The sequence below is a fragment of the Ammospiza nelsoni genome, chromosome 1 (genome assembly GCF_027579445.1).
Source record: "Ammospiza nelsoni isolate bAmmNel1 chromosome 1, bAmmNel1.pri, whole genome shotgun sequence".
NCBI classification, from domain to species: Eukaryota; Metazoa; Chordata; class Aves; order Passeriformes; family Passerellidae; genus Ammospiza; species Ammospiza nelsoni.
This window is the reverse complement of record NC_080633.1, coordinates 101,808,249-101,831,309: the sequence shown is the minus strand read 5'-3', so window position 1 is coordinate 101,831,309 and position 23,061 is coordinate 101,808,249. Positions and strand designations below refer to the sequence as shown.

The 23,061-nt window shown below is 38.9% G+C and overlaps 1 protein-coding gene across 1 annotated transcript in view; it reads right to left on the bottom strand.

Annotated features, from left to right (window-relative positions):
* Window positions 1-23,061, bottom strand: part of PIEZO2 (piezo type mechanosensitive ion channel component 2) — a 285,705-nt gene that overhangs the window by 121,569 nt on the left and 141,075 nt on the right. Inside the window, exon 5 of the mRNA XM_059480444.1 lies at window positions 8,279-8,441. Within this exon, the coding sequence (XP_059336427.1) occupies window positions 8,279-8,441 (163 nt within the window). The remainder of the gene's footprint in view (window positions 1-8,278; window positions 8,442-23,061) is intronic.

Here is a 23,061-nt window from a genome sequence, read left to right as displayed (position 1 = left end):
TTCCCATTTCAAAAAACTCCTGTAATGAACAGCTTGGTTTAGAAATTATCTGAGAAAAGCTATTTGATTCAATTTTACCAGCAGAACAATAGAAATAGGCTCTCTCCTCTCACACTTAGATCAATTGCCTCTGTAGTCACTTAGCTACTGCATTCAACCTATCATAACATGATTGAATTCCTATAAATAAGTTTGCTCTAAAAGCCCTCTTTCCCCCTTAATAAAGATCTTCAACCTTTATCTTCAAATATAAGATAGTTGCAGCAGTAGGAATAATTAAATTAACCACTTACTTGCTATTAGAAGCAGCACTGATGTAAGTGAATATAGAAAAAATAACCAAACTAACACAATATTCCTTAGACAGACCCAGCTGTGAACAAAAAAACTGGAAAAGAAACTGAACTGCTACTTCTTTTACCATCAAAGGAACTGCAAGCCCTTAATGTGATATAAATGACTGCAGTTTCAACCTGTGGTCAATACTAAACCATGTTAACACAATCATTTATTGAATTTTCAATTTTGCAAGAAAGTGTAGAACTCCACTGTTCTGAAAGCATCAGCATGTGAGAAGCGGATGTCCTTGCTTTTCCTGCCACAGAATGGATTCAAAAATTTCCTCATAAATTATTCCCACATGTCATTGAACTTGATTCCTACAGAGATGGAGCTGCTTAGCAAGAGTATCTTCCTTAAGGTCATCTTGTGCGAGGTACATTGGATCTACAGAAAGACAGAGGGGAACACCAGAGTACCCAAACATGGGCTGGGCATGGAGAGCTGGCTGGGGACTGCAAGCTGGGATAGAAAAAGGAAACTGTAACTTCAGGGGAAGGCCCTGCTAAATGAGCTGAACTAATCAAGTGAGGGACTGCAGTGAACATTTTGGAAGGTGTGACATTAATGAGATAGATGAATCTTGAAATTTAAGCCATTTATTTTAGTAATTTATATTACTCAGCTGAATCACTGTCTTAGTGAAAAATTTTATCACTTGTACATCTTAAGTGTGCTAAAGCTTGGGTTCAAGGCCCACACAGAAAGATATATGTAAATCAGAAATAACTTTCTGATATCAGAATAACTTTCAGTGTGTTTGGAGTAATAAATGCCATACATATACTTCCACAGTAAAATCTACTGTGGGAAAGAGTAACTCATTGCAAAAAAAAAAGATCAGCTATTTACTGGATGCACATAAGGACAGAAGCATTTGGCGAGTCAAAGGAAATTCAAAATAAATTAATAAAGACAAGCACTGTTCAGAATCAGGACAACAGGAAGGCAACTCATTAAATCCTGTATACAATAGATATTGTACTGAGAGAACCAGAGATTATTTCACTTCCCAAAGTACCCATTGCCCCTGAGCAAATACTGAGTGATTTCAGCACACAACTCACTGGGCCAATATTGAAATACAGTTTCACATCTCAGCTTCTGAAGATTGTCAGGCACAGAAGCCAAATGCAAAAGAGAGGAAAACTCACAGGCAGAGTTTAGTGGTTTGGCCTGAGACAATTAAACACTTCTTTTTTAGTGAAAAGGAAATAGGAAGAGTTGGGTTATGACTACAAGGCACAATGCAGTTAACTGAGTGAGAGCAGGTATGCACAGCACCTATATGGAGTAATTCCTGGCCCAAGAAATACACCTACTCTACCAGTATGCATCTTGCTAAGAAGAAGAATAAATACCCAACCGTGGTGCTGTGATTATTTGCAAACCAGTGACTTGGATACTTCTCCAGTACCACCCTGAAGAACCTCAGACTACTGGGATGAATAGGAGAATGTGATGTCTAATCTTCAAGAGGATCCAAAGTCACTTGTCTTCTGTCTTGCAGAGCAACCTTTAGAGAAAGATGTGAGTTTTGTCTCCCAATCAGAGGAATTAATTCTAGAGAAGGAAACATTATACTGAAGTAAAAGAGCAGAAGAACTAAAAAGGTTATCATGCAGCTATATATGTGCAATATAAATCAGATGTTTTCTAACCACCAGAAAAGCAAAATTACAAAACATTGTCATTTCTGAAACAATGGGATGAAAGAAAACTGCCCTGTTTTCAAGATGGTGCTTTCTACCTTCCAGAGGGAATTGTGTGATATATCTGCCTGCAGTAACAGCAGACTGAATTCCGTGAGTCAAGAGATTCCTTCTCCTGATGTGTTATTCATCACTTAGGCTCATCACTTAGGCTGTCCAAATGCAGTAGTATTCCAGGATTTTAATCTCTTTGTTAATAAATCTGTGTCTCAAAAATTGGAAGGGAGAACTGTGAGTAACTGTGAATGAAGAGCTGCCACAAGAAGAATTGCATCCTGTCGTGTTTCTGCCCAGAACAGGACAGGTGCACACCGAAGTTTCCTGTCCAGCAGGCTGACAGCCTTCAGTAACACACTGCACTATGTAACATCATGTAGCTGCAGCCTGCTGTAGTGTAATTACATATTTGTGTTAAGACTTATCCAAAGACATGTGCATCAAACCAAGGAGCTAATGTAACTTGTAAACTTTTGACCCTTGTTAGGATGAGATGCATTAGAATTGTTACTGAGGGAGGCAGCTGTGTAAGGTCTGGCAAACTTCACCACTACAAACATCACAAGCAAAGAGATAAGGGAACCTCATCTACTCTTAAAACAGCAGGAAAAAAAAAAGTTTAAGATCCTGTTTATACCATGTTCAAAGCACACAAAGACCAAGTGGGTTTGACCAGTTCTCCAGAGGTCAGAATCAGAGAAACATTAATAACCAATTGGAAAGAGTAAGCTAGTGCTGTGCTTAATATGGGCAACAAGAAGATAAAAGATGAAAAATAATAGAGGCATCATCAGGAAGCTCAAAGAAGTCAAAACATTCCAACCCTCTCTAAGAAGTTCTTTTTCCATAATATTTCCCACAATAGCAATAATTTTCTATCTCAGAAGAGAAGCAAATATTGAAAGAGGAGTTTCATATTGAAAGATGTCTAGAGAAATCATGGCCAAAACATCCCATGTCAATGACCACTAGTCAAGTCAGGTGAATGTTTGATACTGGTAAAATCTAATTAAATTAAGGCACAAACACAAAGCAATAAATCATCTAAGGAGAAATACATCCATCACAGTCTTCAAGAAAAATGGGGTGGTCCTGTAGACAGGGTCATGGGCACCACTGTAAACTGCTTAAGGCAGGTTACATCTGAGGGCAAGAAAAATGCAACTGCAAAGACTGGGACATCAGACCTTTCTCAGGGCTGTTCACTTCACTCATGCAGGACATTCAGGTAGGTGATATGCTGGTAGAATTGCTTAATCCTAAAATCTCTGAACCTAATAATCAATGTCATAATATTTTCATTTAAATCAACAGTAAGACCTTGCCTGAAATGCTGAGGAACTGATAATCTCTGCATCTCAAAAGAATATTGCAGAACTATAGTTTGTTCAGAAAAAAAATTAATTAAAATGACAGAAGAAATTTAAAAAAAACCCAGAGATTGCTTAGCCTTTAAAGGTCAAATATAGAAGATAGTAAATACATTTGTTTTCCCTTACACCATCTCACTCTAATTTATTACATGTAATACAAGGGATCTTCCATAAAATTAAATAGTGTTAAACTCAAAATAAAATCAAAGAGCACTTATTAAATTGTGAAAGCCCTTGCTTCATGATACCACTGAAGCCCAGAAATTAATGAGATTTTATAAGAGTCTGGGTAATTATATGTTTAACAAGATTATTCAGAGTAGCTATAATTATAAACAACCTTTTTTGGAAGGGATTTGAAACCACATGCTTTAGGATTAAAGTCATTCTCACATGAGGAGAGACCAGGATAAACTGTAACATTGCAGAAAGATATATTCTTATTTGCTGTTGTCCTTATCCAGCAGGTACCAGCTACTTTCAGGATAAGGATACTGGTCTAAAAGTGTCATTCCTATGCTAGAAAGTCCTTGGACAAGGCATGGGACATGGGCAGTTCTCAGAGCCTGTCTGTTCTGTCCTGTCTGGAATGTACTGCAGTTACACTTGGGGACCTGGAGCAAGTGATAGCTCTCAATGCACTACATTTTCAGTGGAAGACAAATAGCCTGTCACTGTTTAGACAGACAAAGATGGGGAACATTTTTAGTGCTTCTGTGTGCCCAGAAGCTGAGAGACAGATGAAGTAATAGACTTGAGGACACAAACCAAGTTTGTGGCAAAGTGAGAACCATGATGGTCCTCCTGATTCCAGCCCAGTATTTTGACTCCAGGCCAAGCTCTCCTCACATCCTTCTCAAACTTTAGTTCATTAAAAAAAATACTCTACTTATTTTTTTTTCTTTTTTTATTCTCTTTTGAGATCCCAAACAAATCTCTGACTGCTGCAGAAAAGAGGATGGGTGGTAGCTTTGGGATCAACCTTGCTTATGAGACAAAGTCGGGACCTAATGGTCCTGTTTGCTTTCTAGGACATCATGCATGAGAAACAAGCTTCAATGGGCAAGACAGCAAGTGCTTTACGAGCAAGCTGCATTGAAGACTACAACAGGGTGTTTTCAACTAAGATCAACACCTCTTATAAAGTTTAAGTTGTGCAATTGCAGAAGGGTTTTCCTTCCTGCCACTGTCACTTGAAACATCAAGCAATTCATCCACAGTCTCAAGAAAAGGCTCCTTCCTTTCTATACCTATCAGACTGTATATACTGTATTTGCATTTTGGCACATAAACCGCCATCTGCTCCAAATCAAAAATGTCGTGCTTTCAGCTGCAGCTGGGAGTTAACTGTTGTCTCTTATTTTCTTCCACCTTTCACACCTTGTGACTGCCATTGTGCTTTTCAGCATTTGCAACCCGGGCCTGTCTCCAGCTGAATTCACCTGCTTTAAATTTTCTGGGCCCTAATAAAAAGGGCTTGCAGACACGTTTGCTCCAAGTGTGCAACCATTTAGGGGTGGTAATGAGTTGGACTGCAGCCTGGTATCTGGCAGACCTTCCCACACCATGACTCACTGTTAATTAAAACCACACTCTGCTTATTCCTGGGATAGTGTTACTTACAAATAATTGAGTGTCTCACTGCCTTAGAGCCTCCTTCCTCAGTTCTATTCTGTAGAATAAACTTTTCTGATGGAGATCTGTTTCCCTTAAAGTTGGATGCAGTGTAATGGAGAAAGACATCCATTTTTCAGCAAATCCTTGTTGTTCTTTATTTGGATTCTGATACTTTTTCTTGTTTTGAATTGCATCTCAATCCAAAAGCAATCTGATCCATCACGGCTGGTTTCTCAAGGCTACTGCCATTCCAAAATACAGCTGCTCAACTGGAGGCATTTTTACAACATGCCCATATATCAACAGAAATGTGATGGGCTCACACAGTCCTTTGAAAAGGTTAATTATAGCAGTACTAAACCAATTATTTAACAGGCTTTCCTATACAGAAATGCTGGAAGGAGCAAATAGATTAACCTTTCTTTTTTAATTAAGCCTACTTTGATAGTATTTCACTCTCCTACAAAGCAAAGAGGCCTGGGAATCATTCAATGTAAATAATTTAATGCAAGAAGGTAAAGCTGCAAGACATTGCTTTGGCTTGGAAGTACTTGATTTATAGAACCGTCTGTGGCTAGGCATCTATCAACCTCAAAAGTTACCTCTCTAAAGGCTCTGCTACGTCTATTTAAATCAGCTGATGGAATCTTAAAAAAATCTCCTACCACAAATTTCTGAGGGCTGGTGGCAGGAATTCTCAGCAGCAGCTCTTCAACTCTAGAATTACCTACAGGGCTGGTCTAACAAACCCAGGACTATTTCCCTTGGAGGTACAATACCAAGTTCAGCATTTCTTCTGAAGTGTCTTTTTGTAGGACAATTACTGCTGCAACTCAGTGTGTGTTTTCTAATTCAGTGGAGTTACAGCCTCAGTAATGAGCTGCACCAACACAGAACTACAGGCATCAGTCAGCTCAGGCAGAATTCAAAGAACTGGTCACTTACTAAGTCTTCCCTTTTCCAGTGTACTCTACCAAGAAAGAATTGAAAATTATGTGAAACCTACACAGTTTGGACTCATTTTAGACTATGCCAACATTCTCCCAAATTCAGACATTCAGTGGCCTGATCTCCATATGCATTAGGTTCCTTTCAGTCAGTCCTGCCAAATACATATTCCTTGCAGATTCAGCTGCTTCTGCCTCCTCCTCCTAACTAGCAGAAATGATTCCAGGATGTTATGTGCAGACACCTAGAAAGAGAAAACTGAAGTTTGGAAAAACATTTTTAATAGGTATTTGATCTTCCAATCTCCATTTAACTCAACCTTTAAAAAGCTACCAGATTACTCTGATGTAAATTCATCATTTTGGCTGTGAAGGGCAGAATTCTTTAAAGTATTTGGGATCCCCTCACATAACAGAAAATGTTATCCCCTTTTTTAAAAAATGCCTGGGATAGAGCTTTGGTGTCACTAAATCTAAACACAGCTGCTGTGTTCACTAAATATTCTGCAATATATGCAGTTTACAGAACATAAATAATATTCACTGGGTTTTGATGTGAAGAAAAAAAACATATTTACACATATTTCTATTTGCCCAGTATTCATGTTTCTCTGCAGTCAGAGTTTTCTTCTCTCCCTCCTTCTTCCCTTAAGGAATACTCTTGCCTTGGCATTGGAAGTAGCCAGTCCAGGACCAGCCTGATATAAAGTTACACTCTGTGCTATGCAGTTAGGGTTTGCTAGCTCAGTTTTTCTCTTACGCTGGAGGGAAATGGCTTTTGAATCCAGCCTGGAAGCCAGCACCCATCCTCCCCAGGACACTGACCTCCCTTTGACCCAGACCCCAGGCTTAGGCTCACCTCTAAACCAAAGAAAAAGTGAATATCTAAACATCATTACCTGGTTTCAGAGGAACCAAACTATGCCTATCTTTCTTCTGAGTTTATGCCACCCAGATTACTCCTGTTTTGTGCTCGTGAATATTTTCTCTTCAGAAGATCAAGAGCACCAAAGAAGTCTGTTGGAGCTTGCTTTGGTAAAATAAAACTTGTTTAAGAGGACAGCTGAACACAAACCATGCTAATAAGCCACACTTCTTTCCTTTTCTGGGTATAGCCCAGGGTTCTAGCCTGCTGCAAAATCCATTTTGCACAGCTTCAGCGATAAAGCAGATTTAAAGCTGATAAAACCATGTTCCAGGAGACACAAAGCTTTGCAAAGGCACATCAAACCAAACCCTACATATCCTCCAATGTGCTGTTAAAAAGCTGCAACCTTCAGGCAATCCACAGCTGCCAGGAGAGCCCATAAGAATTCCAACTGCAACTGAGTATAAAGCACAGCCCTGATATTGATCTCTCATGTGCTAGAAACTTGACCAGCTTCTGGCACTGCCACAATCCAGACAACCTGGCAACATGCAGGGAGGCCTCTTTTTACTCTATATAGTGGCACCAAAATGGGCAACTGATCCCCCTAAATATCTCACTCACTTCAAAGTTCAGTTTCTATTTGAAATGAGCAAGTTGAAATTGTCTCCCCTAAAAATGGTGCTTTGAGAGTAAAGAAAAAACATTCCACCCATATGTAAAAGAAGACAGAAAATGAGCCCCAAGCCATGCTAGACAGTCTGATAAAAAACATGTTAAGATTAGTAGTAGGAATTTCTCTGCACCCTGGCCCAAATTCCCACTGTGGCTTTTTATATTACAAAATTGTTTTTCTCTTTCTGTGGATTTTTCTGCATTCAGTATCTCTGCTACTCTTCTCCCCACTAGTAAAAGACATAGAAAACACATCAACACTTCCAGCTAAGCCAAATCATTCTCAATCTCACTCAGTATAACCAAAGTTTTAGATAACTCCTTCCATGAACTTAACAAACAGTTTCTGTTCTATTCTTTAAGAGTAATTTCTGATAATCACTCAGATGCTGCTGTACTTGGATAAGAAATCTGGAAATAGGAATGCTATCTAAGAAACAGAACTGTATGTAGCAGAACAACCTTGTCAGATTTAACCAGCAGCTCTGGTGAAGAACAACTTGTGATGGACTGTCATGATTGTTTTTTAACTCAACATTATTTGAAAAATCCTGTAGCATATCTACCACTTTTCATATTCTGCTTTGTTTTCTCAAGATAATAACTTTAGATTTTTCCACTTTAAAACTAATCATTTCATTTCCTGAAAGAAAGTTTACTACTTAACATAGCCAGAGCTCATGAAACCACTTCAGAACACAGGAACAAAGCTCACTAAAAGCCATGCAGATAGAAATGTGTATTTGATACCATCTCCTCATTTTCAAACTGCATGTTGCACTGTGCTGCATCCTCGGTTACTGGCTTCTGGAACACGTTGCGGCAGATAAGCCATATTGTCAGGCTAGCAATGAACATCCCAATATCTGGTACAAATAGTCTGATCACGTTCCCAGCATCTGCTCCTTTCACACTGTACGGGATGAAAAAAATAACAAAAAAAGAGAAACATTTGTTATTTTTAATGGCATTTTCAACTGGAACAGAAAGTAAGTTCAAGGCAAGGAAAAAACCCCAAACCATCAGTAATAACAAATCTTTGCAGTATGGGAAATATAAAGATGATTGAGGAACTCCAGACAGACAGATATTTTTGCTCTTGAGAAGTACAGAATAAGTGATTATTTGCTGGGAGCTTGCACACTCTCATTGTAGTGATACTTAGCATTTTGATTAACATAATTCTGAATCAATTTTTTGAGAGCAATAACGTCCAAATTCAACAGGCAAGATTTCAGCTGAATACCTAGAAAATCCATCTGTATGAAGCACAATCCTTTTACCAGCATTCCTTGCAAAGACAACAATATCCAGGTCCACCAAAGATGAGGATGTCCACCCTTAAGTAAGCCCTAATCCTTCTTCCTGGCACAGAGAGGAATGACCAGGATGTGTTTAATATTTTGACATGTTTTATTATGTTTACTGATGCCTTTTGGGATATTTAAGTACAAATATTTAAATGCTAATTATTATGTTCAATCCCTGCCAAAGAAGCCTTTCTTCTGCTCTGAAAGGTTTGTAAGGCATGATTTTTATGTAGGAAAAAGATTGCACTGTTTCATTGTGCAGATTTAATTGCTTACACTAGGAAATACAACTTTTTGGATTTGGATGTGGTGTCTGAATTTGGTTCACTGTTAAAAAGGAGAGCCTGGATTTAGGTTTAGTGGCACAACAAAGTTTTTATTAAGCTGCTGAAAGCACATATTAAACTCACAATTATTAATGAGAGGATATAATCATAATTAATTGAAAGCATGAAGTTAAGGGTTGTTAAATATGCAGCTCCAATTTATTTAATTTTTTTACAGAGCTTTAAATTTGTAATCAGTTCTGAGGACAGGTGAACCATCTGTATAGTGCCTTGGGCATGGCTGAGTGCACTAGGTCTTCACATCCTGAATTGGTAGAAAACCTAACAGGTTGTTTTACAGATGCAAAGAAAGAGTTCACCTCTGGCATTTCTTCATTGCAGCTTTGAAGCCTAAAATAAACTTTGGGAAGGAGTTACCTGCAACTGCTGTGATTAAATGCAGGCCTGGAGTATCAAAAAAGTCTCCAGTGTGATTACAATACAACCACTGTCAAGAACTGTGTGGGTCTGCTCATACACCCACGATCAAATCCAACATTTCCATCACTGCTGCTCTGCTGACCCAGCTTTTCCAATGATGTGTATCTTGCAAAATAACATATGCTCAAAGTGGGAATAAGGTAAGTGATCAGAAAGCTGGCTTTTATGTTTGTTTCAACAGCTTAACCCTGAATGGTCATGCACTGTATGGCACTTAAGTAGCTTGAAAATATTTTTCTAATGGCTTTCAGTTGTCCTGAAACAGAGAAAAAAAAAAGTAATTGAAAGATTTGCAAAAGAGTTAGATGGCAAAATCCTTGCTGGACTGCTTGCTTGTTTCTTGTGCCACTGGTCCCAGGACAGCATGCTGTAGAGTCAAGTGGCCTATGAGAGCATGGCCGCTCTGGTTAACATTACCGAAAGTCCAGGCAGTACGGTGACCCCTAATGTCACTGAAGATTAGCCCAGGCAGCACCTTGGCAGAAAGAGGTAATAAATACATGTTTAATGGATCTTTTTCCACACAACAGTGTACATGCATTTCATGATAATGTTAATGAACTTTTTTCAATAATCCTAACCATTGTGATGCCTAAAGAGGCTGACCTGGAACAGAGGCTAGGCAGAGTTAAAGGAATAAAGTAGGTATTTATTAAAAGGCCTTCAAAGGATACACCTTGGGCAGTTCAAGAGCCTGGCTGTGGCTCTGCCCAAGACAGACCCAAGATGGATGCAAGATGCATGACCAGTCACTAATTTAGACAATTTTATACATTTTGGTCCATTTACATATTGGGGTCAATTATCCAATTACAGCTTCAGGTTATGAAGTCCCTTTGTCCCTGATTGCTCTCCTCAATTCACTGTTGTTTATACATCTTGAGCCTAAAGCTGCAGTGGTGTCCTTGGCTCTCAGGCTGGAAAAGGATTGTTTTGTCTAACTACCCTGTGAAGAGAACTTGCGAGCACTTTATATGAAGTTCAGAGTCACACACTAATGCAGTACAGAATCTAAAATATATGAAAGCTAAAATTTAAGGCATCACTTCTATAAGGGATTTTTTTTCTTTATACAGATCTGGATTCTTAACTAATTGAAAATCAAAAATTAATTTTGCATCACTTCTGAAGTCCTTCAGATTCAACCACTCACATGTGTACAAATTAAAAAGTGGCAGCCTTCAAGAACCAGCGCTTCTTAGTGGCACCAGGCTCTCCTTCCTCACATTGTACTCCCATGGAGCCATGCTGGGTATTCCTACGCATATCCCGCTCCCCAGACCGAGGGGAGACCCCTGCAGGAGCCCTGCCCCTGGTGCAGCTCACATTTCTTTCCAAACCAAACCAAGTGCTTCTGATCTTTCAAAATAAATCATTTTGTGTGCTGTTGTGAGAGATGTAACGCACAACTCAGGCTAGCAACAGAGAGACTGAACAGTGATACATAACCATGGGGTGGGGAAAAATTCTGCACATGAATAGTTTATTCAGCAAAACCAGTTGCAAATGTATGCTGTCCCCACTTCCCCATGAAAAGGAAAACAAATTGACCTTGGTGTGATAATTAAAAAGGAAACAAAAGATCACTTGAAAGTAGAGAAATGTATATTCTCCTGTAAAGCAGAATAATAAACTGCTTCATTCAACCCCAAGTAATTTGCTCCCCACTTTTTCACAGCAAAAGCTAAAACAAAAATCAGTTATTCCCACTTGTTATCTCTGGCAATACAAAAAAGAATGGCAAATACTGCCATCATTCCACAAACATTTCTCACTTTATTTGCGCATTCACACATGGTCATATTTTGCATTTGATAACAGTCTATACATTGTGCTCTTTCCCCCAAAAGAGGCTTTTAAACTACCAAGTTAAACAGAAGAACAGGAAACCTATTCAGATCACCTACAACAACAGCTTTTTTTTTTAATCCCTGCAAGAATCTCATGGTGTTCAATGAATTGGTCATAGCCTTTGATCTACAGCCGGTAAAGCATAATTTTTTCACTTAAATGAAATCATTTACCTACAGGGCAGCTCTAGTTGTAATAGATACCAGTGACTGAAGCTTATAATTCAGCCAGAAACATATTCTGCAGTATAATTACAGTAAATGACACCTTTAGTTTTTCCTTCTTTCTTACAGGATGCAGAAGAAAACAGCATGGACACACACACACAGACACATACATACAGACACACAACGGATTAGGGCTTTGAAATGGTTTATTACTTTCCCTTGACCAAAGAAATCAAATTGCACACAATTTTTTAGAGAAGGGACTGCTACAGTTAGAGTTGCAAGAGTTCCTCTGTAACAAAAATAACTTTTGTAGGACAAAAGGGACTTAATCTACTTTTCTGTCAATATGTGAAAGTGTTTTATCATATCAACATACTCCTAATATGGCAGTTTCCTCATCAGACAGTGTGTTCCCCTGCTGATTTCAGCTGAATACTTTAAACTTACTACTTTACAAAGGGTTCATCTATTTTCTGTGCATTTACAGAATTTTCCTAGGACAGTGCGACTCCGGTCTATTCCTGTATTTCCCTGCTGCTCAAGAAACTGAGCAAAATTTCCTACTTTATCTGCATTGAGAATAGAGATAGCTGTGGACACACACGTTAGAACCATTGCCTTACTTCATGCACACTTACTGGTAGTCAAACAAATGTCATCATAATGAAACATTACATTCTTGTTTGGAGCTGTAGAAATCAGCATTTCTGTTTTCTGAAAATAAAATTTTCACTTTTTGCCTTTCTAGAAAAACTGCTATTCACAAATTAAAATCATTCAACTCCTACTGAATGTACAAAGCTTTGGTGAACAGTGAAGTGTTAATACTGCCAAACCTAGCCTGATTTCATTTCTTTAGAATGGCAGACACTCTAATTTCCTCTTTATTTCAGATTTACAGAATAAAACCAGAAAGGCAGCAGAACTATTATATTATATTAGATTTAGAACTCCAATGTTTTCAAATAAAAAAAGTTAAATATATAGTAACACACATGTGAGACACCCTGCATAATGTACAAAATAGTCCACATATAAAATTAATACTAACAGTCTTCAAATTTAAATATTTACTATTTTGTTACAAATAAACAAAAATGGGAAAGAACAACCAGTCTTTCTTAAACAGAATTCAAATTAATTCAGCATCAGCAATGTATCACAATGTTAAGCTTGTGTTAGACAATAAATAAGATTGCTTCTAGATTAAAGAACTGTAAAAAAGCTTGATTTTATATTGGATACTAGGTAAACAAAGTATTTTAAAGGTTATTTTTTATTGCAGCTTAAAAAAGTTATCAAAAGTCTTACATACTACACACTGCATCTTTCCATACATGCACACATCTTTCCTCTTGTCCCTCCAGGGGTTTTCTATAGCATCTCTTTACTTCCTATTTAATTTAATACAACAAAAGAGGCAATACTGTATTAACAGTTGGCAAGTGATAAACTAAGAAAGAGACGCATAGATGCTAATAATTTCCATTCATCTGTTTGGTGACTGTGAAACATCTGATATTCCTAATTGGATGTAATATTTCAGGGTAATTAATGCACCTCTGTAAATGCTTACAGCTGAATTCCCATGGGCTTCATCTGCAACTGTAGTCATTAAGTTTGGAAGTAAAACAGGCCCAAGAACCATAAGCATGGACTCCTGGAAACATGGACTGGCAGTATTTCACAGGTGCTACGCAGTACTGTGAATGATTCATTTGTTTATCATCAGTATCCTCTCTGATCCAAAAATAGTGGAAACTTCAAGGGTACCCAAGGCTACTAACCAGATGGCCTTAGAGATGTGCCTGCTGATCCTTGCTGCTGGAAGAGGGTGTTGGGAATGGCTGCAGCTAGAAGCTAGTTAAAGAGGCTCCTTATCCTCTCTCAGTTTGAAATAAGGATGAAATGTCTGATCTGATATTTACTCTCCTGGGAAACTCCCACTTTCCTTATCTGAATCTAAGGATTGCAGACCCTGCCTGAGCCACAGCACTACAGCGAACACAGGATGGACAGAGTTTATATTCATGGTGCCATACTTGTCCCTGCTAGCTAAAAATACAAGTTTTCTATGATGTTGGTTCACGTGGCAACCTTGCCACCACGTTCAGGGCAAACCTGCACTGTGGGTAAGGTTTAAAAGCTGCTGAGCACTGGTAGATCTGCTCTTAGTCCTCTCCTTGCTCATCAACAAATTGAAAATAAATTATATCACAAAAACAAAATACAAACTTTGAAATATTAACATCCACAGTGCTGTGTCTACTTTCTCTCTCTCCTGCACTGCGTTAATATGATGGTCCTTTCAGTTCATGCAGAGCATGGCATGTGTTTTACCCAAAATACCTGAAGTTGCATTTTCAGAGAATATTGGTCATGCAAAGTAAATGTGTGGGAGGAAGAGGGAAGCAAAAATGCATAGAAAACTACTTATAAAAATATTTAGCATGCACTGACCTACCCAACATACGAGTTCAAAGGGCTCCTGAAGTATTTGCAAAATCTAAATCACTGCTTACAAACTATGTCTGCACGGATTCAAAACCCAAAAGTACACTTTGCTTTTTCAGGAAAGATACCTTGCAATGAAGAACACACTCTGTATTGCAGAAGTGCTTAACCACGTATTAACCAAACATTTGCTTTCCAAACACCGCTATGCAGAGAGAGCAAGCAGCTATTTGAAACTAAATGTACACCGCCAAGATTTTGGTGCCTCGTTGCTTGCATAAAACATTCCACATTAAGAAATTATGGATATGTGCAACAAGTAAAATATTGGTTTGTGGTAATTCTTCTCTTTCTAAAGCACCTATTGTTTCTTTTTGTTCATTGATCTAAGAAAGGGCAAGCTCCAGCTTGCTCAGGGCAGCACACAGAAGATTTAAACTTCAGCAGGGGTTTTCAGCTATCATGCAAAGCACTCAGCTGCACCACTGCCAGACTCGTGACAGCACAACACTCAGCTCACTTTGCCCGTGTCCCACAGCTCCAAATGTGGAGCAGGACTCAGGCTGCACAACCAAGAGGAAGGAAACAAAATCCCCTCCGCACCCATGGCGCTCTGTGTGCCAGCCCCACAGCACAGCGGGGGAAATGACAAGTCCATCCACTACACAAATTATTTCAGGTCAAAATGGGAATGTGATCCTAGATGGAGGCAGAGTCAAAGTGAGCAGAAGAGACTTGAGGACACCTCAGCTATCAGTGAATTTTGATCTTAAATCTTCAAAGAAACTCTCTGTTTCCACTTTGAACGCTTCTCACACAGACTTCTTGCTTGTGCACTCATTGTGTAAGGATTTAGCTTAAGCACTAATTCAGTATTCACTGATCTCTGCAAAACATTCCCAGCTAAATTTGTCCATAATGCTCATGAATATTTGGTAAGTGGCAGCGAAGTGTTTGCATAAAGGCATACAGATATCCATATGTTCCACAATAGTCCTGAGTAAAAGAAAGTGCTGACAATCTGAAGCAGGCTGACATTCTGTGATTATTTCAAAACATATTTTCTCCCTCTCTCCGCAGTTTTCATACTCTAGTTGGAGCATGAACAGATCATCACTTCAAATTACATTTCATTTCATTCTGTTGCCAGCATATAACATTCTCACAGAAAGTAAAAGACACATCTAGATTTTCCAGTCAGCTGCAGATGAGGAGGGAATAATATTTCCCTCAATTACAGCAACCAACATTGTAAATTACTCTCATTTTACAAAGCCAAATTATCTCCAATACAGAAAAAAAAGCACACAACTACCAGTGGTTCAATCTGGAGTGCCCACTGCACCTTAGTGTTTGCATAGGAGACCCTTCTGTCCCACAAGACGCATTCCTAATTTAAAATCATCCAAGTGACTCTTTGCTGGGATGGGACCATTCACCCTCAATTCCTCCATATGAAACAGCTCCCAATCTCCCCTGCCTGCTCTGGACATGCCCATCTTTCTCTTCACAGCATCAAGCATGACAGGACAGAAAGCAACATCTAACCTTCCTCATCACCACCTGCCTGAAAATCCCAGTGGTTTAGAAGCAAGAGCACATGGACATTGCTGAAAGCAAGCTCCAGCCATCAGAGGCATATGTACAATATCTCTCCTCACTCCTCTGCTGACTTCCATTAAAACTGGCCAAATGAAACATCCTGATTCATCCCACTGGTGCACTCTGTTCATTTCTACAGTGTCAATCAAAAAAGAAGCGGAGTAGAAATCAGTGGCAAACTAAATCTCCCAATGCCATTAGATGTTGCTTCTAGTTTTTCTGTAAAAGGAGCCTATAACACAATCTCTGGGTGGCAAACACCCCACATCCATGTGGCAGGGGAGAGGACTAGTCCCCTGGGCTGCTTGATGCCATCTGCTCAATGGCTGGATGTGTGGCCACCAAATGCCTTTCTCAGGTACAGGAGGCAACTGTGGTAGTGTTTTGCCAGTGTGGGAGGCTCTTACCTTGTCTTAGCATTGGACAAACCAGGATTGCTCAGATCCAAACTGGGCAAAAAGGAGCTGAAGTGAAGGGCTCCAGGCTGGCTGGGTGCCAGGAGTGAGCACACTGCAGCAGGCTGGTCAGACCCAGCACTCAGTGTGTTCCTGCTCCACCAGCCACAGACTCCCTTCTGTTTCATATGCCAGTCTCTACTTGAGATCTCACATGATTTACTCATGAACAAAACCCAACAAAAACAAAATAAAACACAAAGCCAAACTGTTAAGCATGCATCCTAGAGAGTTTTTTGGATGCTGATTGCTATGCTGATTGCTCTCCAGATTAAAACAAAGACTGGCTCACATTGTGCTGCTGGTGGGTTTACCAGTGCACTGCTCCCAGCTACCACTGTACTGCAGGAGGCTGGGCTGTGCCAAGAACAACACTGACAACAGTCTCACAACTCAAGTGCTCAAACAGCACAGGCCATAAAATATCTTCTATCAGATGTTCCTTTTCTTTGAATCCCTAGGTTGAATGGCATGAGAAAAGTTAGCTGAAATTAGCTGAAAAGAAAATAAGCACAAGAGGTGGTAGGAAACGAGCAACCTGAAAACTGAACACAATGGATAAATAAGATTCATCCTGAATGGACACAACTTCTAAGAAGGCCTTTTGCCAGTGCTGAGGCAGCCCAGACCATCAGATCAACACGACACAATGAGAGGTTTCAGAGGCACAAGGATTCTACACGGAAATTGTCTGAGCAGAGAGAATTCTTCTCCTTCAGTTAGCAGTGAGGACATATCTGGGGTACCCAATTTAACAGTAATGATGAAACCTCAGGCAAAGACTGTTCTGTCATCATTTCCTTCCTTCTATTCCATGGTACTTTACTTGTCAGCATTTCTTACTCTGTAGTGACACGAGGTTACTATTCTTTTTGCAAAGTACCTAGACTACTGTAGCATGCTGTAAGAAATGGCAGAGTAATAATCACACATTTTTTAGCTTTTCCTTTCAGCGTGGTAGAAATTAATAATTTTCTTGTTAAGTTATTAAAAATAATCCTGTTCTACTTCAGGTTTCATTTCCCTTTAATCTCATTGGGTTGCTGACTGCACATACACTGCAGTTGTTAGCAGAAAGTAAATTTACCTATTTGATTTACATCCCTGAGACTCATGAGCTCTTATTTGTCTCCCTAGTTTTATCTAAGGCTCACCTGGGCACCTTATTAAGCCCTTTTGTTTGTTTAACCACTAGTGTCACATAAAAAAGATTACAAGCTGCCATCATGTGATTTGGGAATTCTCCTGTCATAAATGTGCAGCCAATATAACACCCCTGTGGCAGAGGCTGGCAGAGAAGTATCAGAATGAAAACAGGCATGCTGTGCACTGCTAACATTTCCTAGATTGATTGACCTCCTTCCACAGTTCTCTTGAAAATCTATGTCTCCAAGTAAATCAGAAAATAATAGAACAAAATAGCTCAGTTGAAGGGGTCTTATAGCAATCTTCTTGTCCAGCTTCCTGACCACTTTAGAGCTGACCAAAAGTTAAAGCATCTTATTAAATGAATTGTCCTCATGCCTTTGACTAGCTGACAAGGCCAAAGTCCTCAGACACTCCTCTCAGGACGTGCCTTCCAGCCCTTCCACCAGCTTTATTGCCCTCTTCCCAAAAACGACTTTAGCATCCTTCTTAAAATATGGGGCCGACAACTGCACATAGTGCTCAAAATGAGGCTGCACTGACACTGCATACAGGGGGAAATATTGAGTGCACCACAGTCTCTTACTTTTTTCTGAAACTACTAATTTTAATTATTGCCATCTCCCTGACATAGGCTACAATGAGCTCTACCTTAAAATAATCCATTTAGTTATTTGGTTTCAGACTTCTGGCTGATCACACTAACAAGAAGAATCACCCTCTTTCTGCTCAAAGAAACTGAGAGGGCCATCAATATTCCAAAAACATGCACAAAACTGAAGCTGCTAAGTTAGAGCCTGTACCATTCCCAGTGACTGAGGAATGGGAATGGCATAAAAAGCCTACCTGACTCGTTCTGCTAAAACTGTACTTCTGCAGATGACCAACATTACCAGAGTAAGTCTTAGAGTAGAGTCAGGACTGAGGCAGCAGCCGCAGTTGAAGGCCTGGTCTATGTGCATGAGTTTGCAAAGGAATGTAGCAGCACTTGTGTTATTTCTGATTCAGCAATTACTCTCCAAGAACCTTCACCTGGAATTCAGCCTTGAACAAAGCTGATACAACACATAAAAAAGCCATAATGATATTGTGATTGACAAAGTTGTGTCTTGACTCACATGGATTCTTACAGCAGTTTTAAAAGAAAACAAACCAAGGCGTAACAGAAATAACAAAATAAGATTGACTAAGAGGATGCTTCAGAGACTTAATTAGAATTTAATAGAGATTTTTGTCTTTCAAAGTTTTATCATCTCTCAGACAGTAAAGAGAAGGATGAAGTTCTTTGCTCACTCATTTTGTTATGGAAAGAGAGAGCCAGATGATCAGCTGATACCAATTATAAATTATAGGTCAAGATTACCAAAGGAAATGAAATATGGAGGCCGACTGATCCAATTTCTAGCAGCACTGAACTGGAGCAGATGTGAGCGTCAAGCCCTGCAACGCTTTCCTCCCACATGTCTTTTTCTCTCTGAATGGCAGCCCATGAAGGGAAAACTTGGCTTCTCAGTAAGTTCCTGTAATTCATCTAGGTTCCACAATAACAGCATATATTCCTTTGTGTTCTGACAGTGTGCAGAGACCACAAAAGTCCCAAGTGAACTCGGGGTGTTCACCTCCATTCCACTTTTCTCATCATATGCATATGGTAATGAATATTTACTAGCTGCTTGGAAGAGTCAGTACAGAACATTTACTCATGTCAAAAAAATGGGAAAAACCTGATCCTGTGGGGCTGTCTTCCAGGGCTAGATTAATTTTTCAACACAAATGTCATTTTCTGAAAGAAAGAAAGAAACCTCACTAAAGAAACCTCTATTTTTTTCTGATTAGCTATTCACCACTTTACACTACTATTTCACATTAGCTCACTATTTGCCCAGAACATCTAAGACTAATCTTCCCATGAAATACAAAGTCTGCTAGAATTTTCTGTTCACTCAGCTACTTTCTCTGGACACATAGAAAAGCTGTTCATATACTTGATGCTGTTTCTCTAAGTTTTCTAATCACTCTGAACAGCTCCAGAGCTCTCAAAAAGAGGAGCATTTGGCCACTCTTTAAACACATTTTAGGACTTCTGCACAGTGGGGTTGCTGTAACTAGTGTACCACAGTGAGTGTCATTTAATGCACAACTAATAGGTATTTCACATTAAAAAATCAGATTTTTACTTTAAAAACCCCACTTTGTTAGCCAAAAGAAAACTATGAAATGAATGTGCAAAACCACTGTGACAGAACCCACAAATGTACTCTTTTACCTTTTAATTATATCAGGCTTTATCATTATATCTTTGTATGACTTTTTATCCTCATTTTTTGCATTTGCGTGCTTTATCCTCTTCACTGACGAGTATTTAATTTCAAAGTTATAGCTGATTTGATTGCTCGTTCACAACTGCATCTGCTGCAGCAATTAATCTTTGGTTGTGCAATCACTTGCCAATGTCACCACATAGCAGCGGGATGCAGTCGGATGGCAAACACACACATACACTAAAGCCACAGGTAGACTGTAAATAAATGAAAAGTAACCAAAGTAGTTTTTCACATGCTGAATCAAAAGGAAAGAAATGTTATGACACTACAGGGACAGTGGGAGGGAAGGGAAGGAGTTATGCCAGATGCAGAAGATGACAGATATGCTGCTGTGTGCAGAGCAATGTGGAAGAAATATAAAATCTGCACTGCTGCTCCTACCCTGGATGCTTGGCTGACTGCATTGTACAGGATCAGATCTCTGGCAGTCTCTTGATCCTCTCTCACAGTGCAGAAATCAGGCTGGCATGCTGGAGAAAAGATAGCTTAAAGCCATTCCCTTTCTAGATTGAGATGGAGTTACACTATGAGTGTTCCAGAAGAGTCCTGCAAAGCTCAAATATCACCTTGATAGTTTCAAAAGCTTTACTGGGGATGCAAAATTCTTCTAAATGTTCTCCCTCTGTAGCCATGTGACTGTGACAGTCACCAACATTTCCTTACAAAGATACACACACCCATTTACAGCCCTTACAGCTATGAAGAGAAGATATAAAATGTGAAGCAACTTCACTCTTAAATGTTTGAAGTCAGGAGAAGAATAACAATGATTTTAAATCATTCCAATTTGAAGCTATTCATGATTATTCTTGGCATCCAATTTTTACTTGTTTTTTACTTCAAGTTAGAAAACAGCAGAAAAGCCATAAAAATACTTCAGGGAATGGGTCTTTATATGTGCAAAAGAAGAAACCAATGTCACAAGGAAAATGAAAAAAATATTTTTTGTTTCTTACTAAACAACATTACATGCTGAAATGTACATATCTTTGGTATCCTCAGTAGAGTGTATCTAGTACCAAACACCTTCTTACAGGCAGTATAAAATTTTAATTTCTGTTTTGGTCCAAATTGTTCTAGCAGAGAGCAATTCTAAAACTGCAAGGATGTGACAAACCCATATTAATTGCTCTTTTTTCCTGGCCTATCAAATTATTCCTTTTCCCAAAAGCTATCCCCAGTGTTGGAAGCATTGGAAAGTGGTTTTATAAAAGTATTTGTCTTGGTTTCTAAACACACCTCTGCTCTACTGTTAGAGAAACACTATGGTGTATGTTAGGAAACTTCAGCCTTGCTGATAAATAAATGAGTTTCAAGTTTCAGGTTTGTTTGATGTACTTCTCCAAGTTAATAAAAAAAACTTTAAAAAAAGCAAAGGAGTAAAGGAAAAAAGTGAGGAACCTTCTTATTCATATATCATCTTGCAATTAGTAGTAACACTACTGTGCTTCTCATCTTCTCATCTACACACAGCTGAATTTCAGATCTATCACAATTAAGAGATTTATTTGCCTCCAGGATGTTTGTACACCAGCTCTCTCGCTGCACAGGAGGTGCACAGGAGGCAGAACAGGAAGCAGGACTGTCCAGCTTCCCACAAGTGAGTGGCTTCTTGAACTTCAGCCTGTCTGGGCAGAGGATTAAAACCCAGTAATCACACAAACGTGCTTTGCTGGTACTTTTTACATGATATACTTGTATTTTTTACATTTTTTTACATGATTTTCCTCTGGACTACCCAGTGTGATGTGCACCTTGGGTTTTTAACGCTTGAAGTCTCTCTAAGTTAGAGAGTTTAGAATTCTCTAAATTGTACAGAATTGACTATATCCCCTAAAAACTAGTTTATTTATTTATACTACTAACAATGAATTTTTGCCTTGGTTCTATAATGTTTACTCTCATGAGACATATCTTTGAAATCTACTGAGTTGCTTATATAATGAAGGACTGTGTGTTCAGACATTTAGAAAATTCACATTGCTGCTTTCTAAGTTGTTTAAAAACAAGATGTCAAAGTAGCTGCAATCAACCCAGAGAAACTCCTTTCTTGGCATATTACAGTGATGTACACCAGAGAATAGCCATGAATACTGTAATTATTTTAGGTAGAGATTGTTTATATTACCATTAAAACAGCCACTTAAACATAAAGATGGGGGGTTAAAACCCAAAAAAATCTCTTAAACTGCTCAAAACAAAAGAAGTTACTTTAGTGAATGTTTACCTATTTTGTGATAGTTTTATCACTTTTCTTAATAAGAACAGCTTTGAGAAAATCCCACAAGTAAGGAAGCAATTACTGGTCTAAGTATTTTTAGCCATGTGGTGACCATCTAAAAAGCTCCTATTAAAAAAGTCTCCCTTGGTGAATTATTTTTTACAGTCTCACAGGTATGCTACACAGAGGCTACAAAATCATCACTAGCAATATATTAAAAAATATTCTGTGACATGGTTGCTAGGAAGAAATGTGTTTATTATGCAAAAGCTAGGGTAGTAAGTATATTGCAAAACGTACAAAAATGACATCTGTCAAAAATCAGCTTTTCTTCTAGCGAGAGGAGAGGAGAGGAGAGGAGAGGAGAGGAGAGGAGAGGAGAGGAGAGGAGAGGAGAGGAGAGGAGAGGAGAGGAGAGGAGAGGAGAGGAGAGGAGAGGAGAGGAGAGGAGAGATTTGAATTGGAAGGGAGCTACAATGGTCATCTCATCCAACTGCTCTACCACCAAAATTTAAAGCATGTTAATTAAGGGCATTGTCCAAACGACTCGGACAGGCTCACAGTCACTGCAAACATGGGGCATCAACTCCTCTCTAGGAAGCCTTTTCCAGAGTTTGACCACCCTCTTGGTAAAGAAATGCTTCCTAATGTCCAGTCCAAATCTCCCTTGACGGATGCAGCTTTCAACTATTCCCAGAATCTCTTCATGGGCTACTACAGCATGCCCGATACAAAGTATTGTTTGAAGAGGGAATCAGAGGGAGCACACTGAACTGAGTACACACAACAACACTGGAACAAAGGTCAACATTGGAATAAAATCCAAGGTAAGTTAGACTGGTTTAAAACAAGATTTAATTGTTTCTATTTCACTATTTAATATAGACTGAAAGATTTCAGTTGACACATTGTTGGTGAAAAAAAAGCTACTTAAATTTTCCTCATATCTTCTTAAACATTTTTTTTCCTTTGTAAATATAATTCAATTTTTATTTTGGCTTTCTCTGTAACTCAGACTTTTATTTCAAAGTCTTGCTTTTTGTCAGAGCAGTGAAGAAAACTCAATTTAAGATAGAACCTCAGGCATGCAGAATATATCAAATAAAACTGAAAACAGATTTCTTCCCCATTTCCTACGCTATAAACAAGACAAATACTTCAGCACACACATGCACAAATTCCACAGCCCTGGCCACCACGAAGTAACAAAAAGAGAGAAGCTTTGAGAATTAA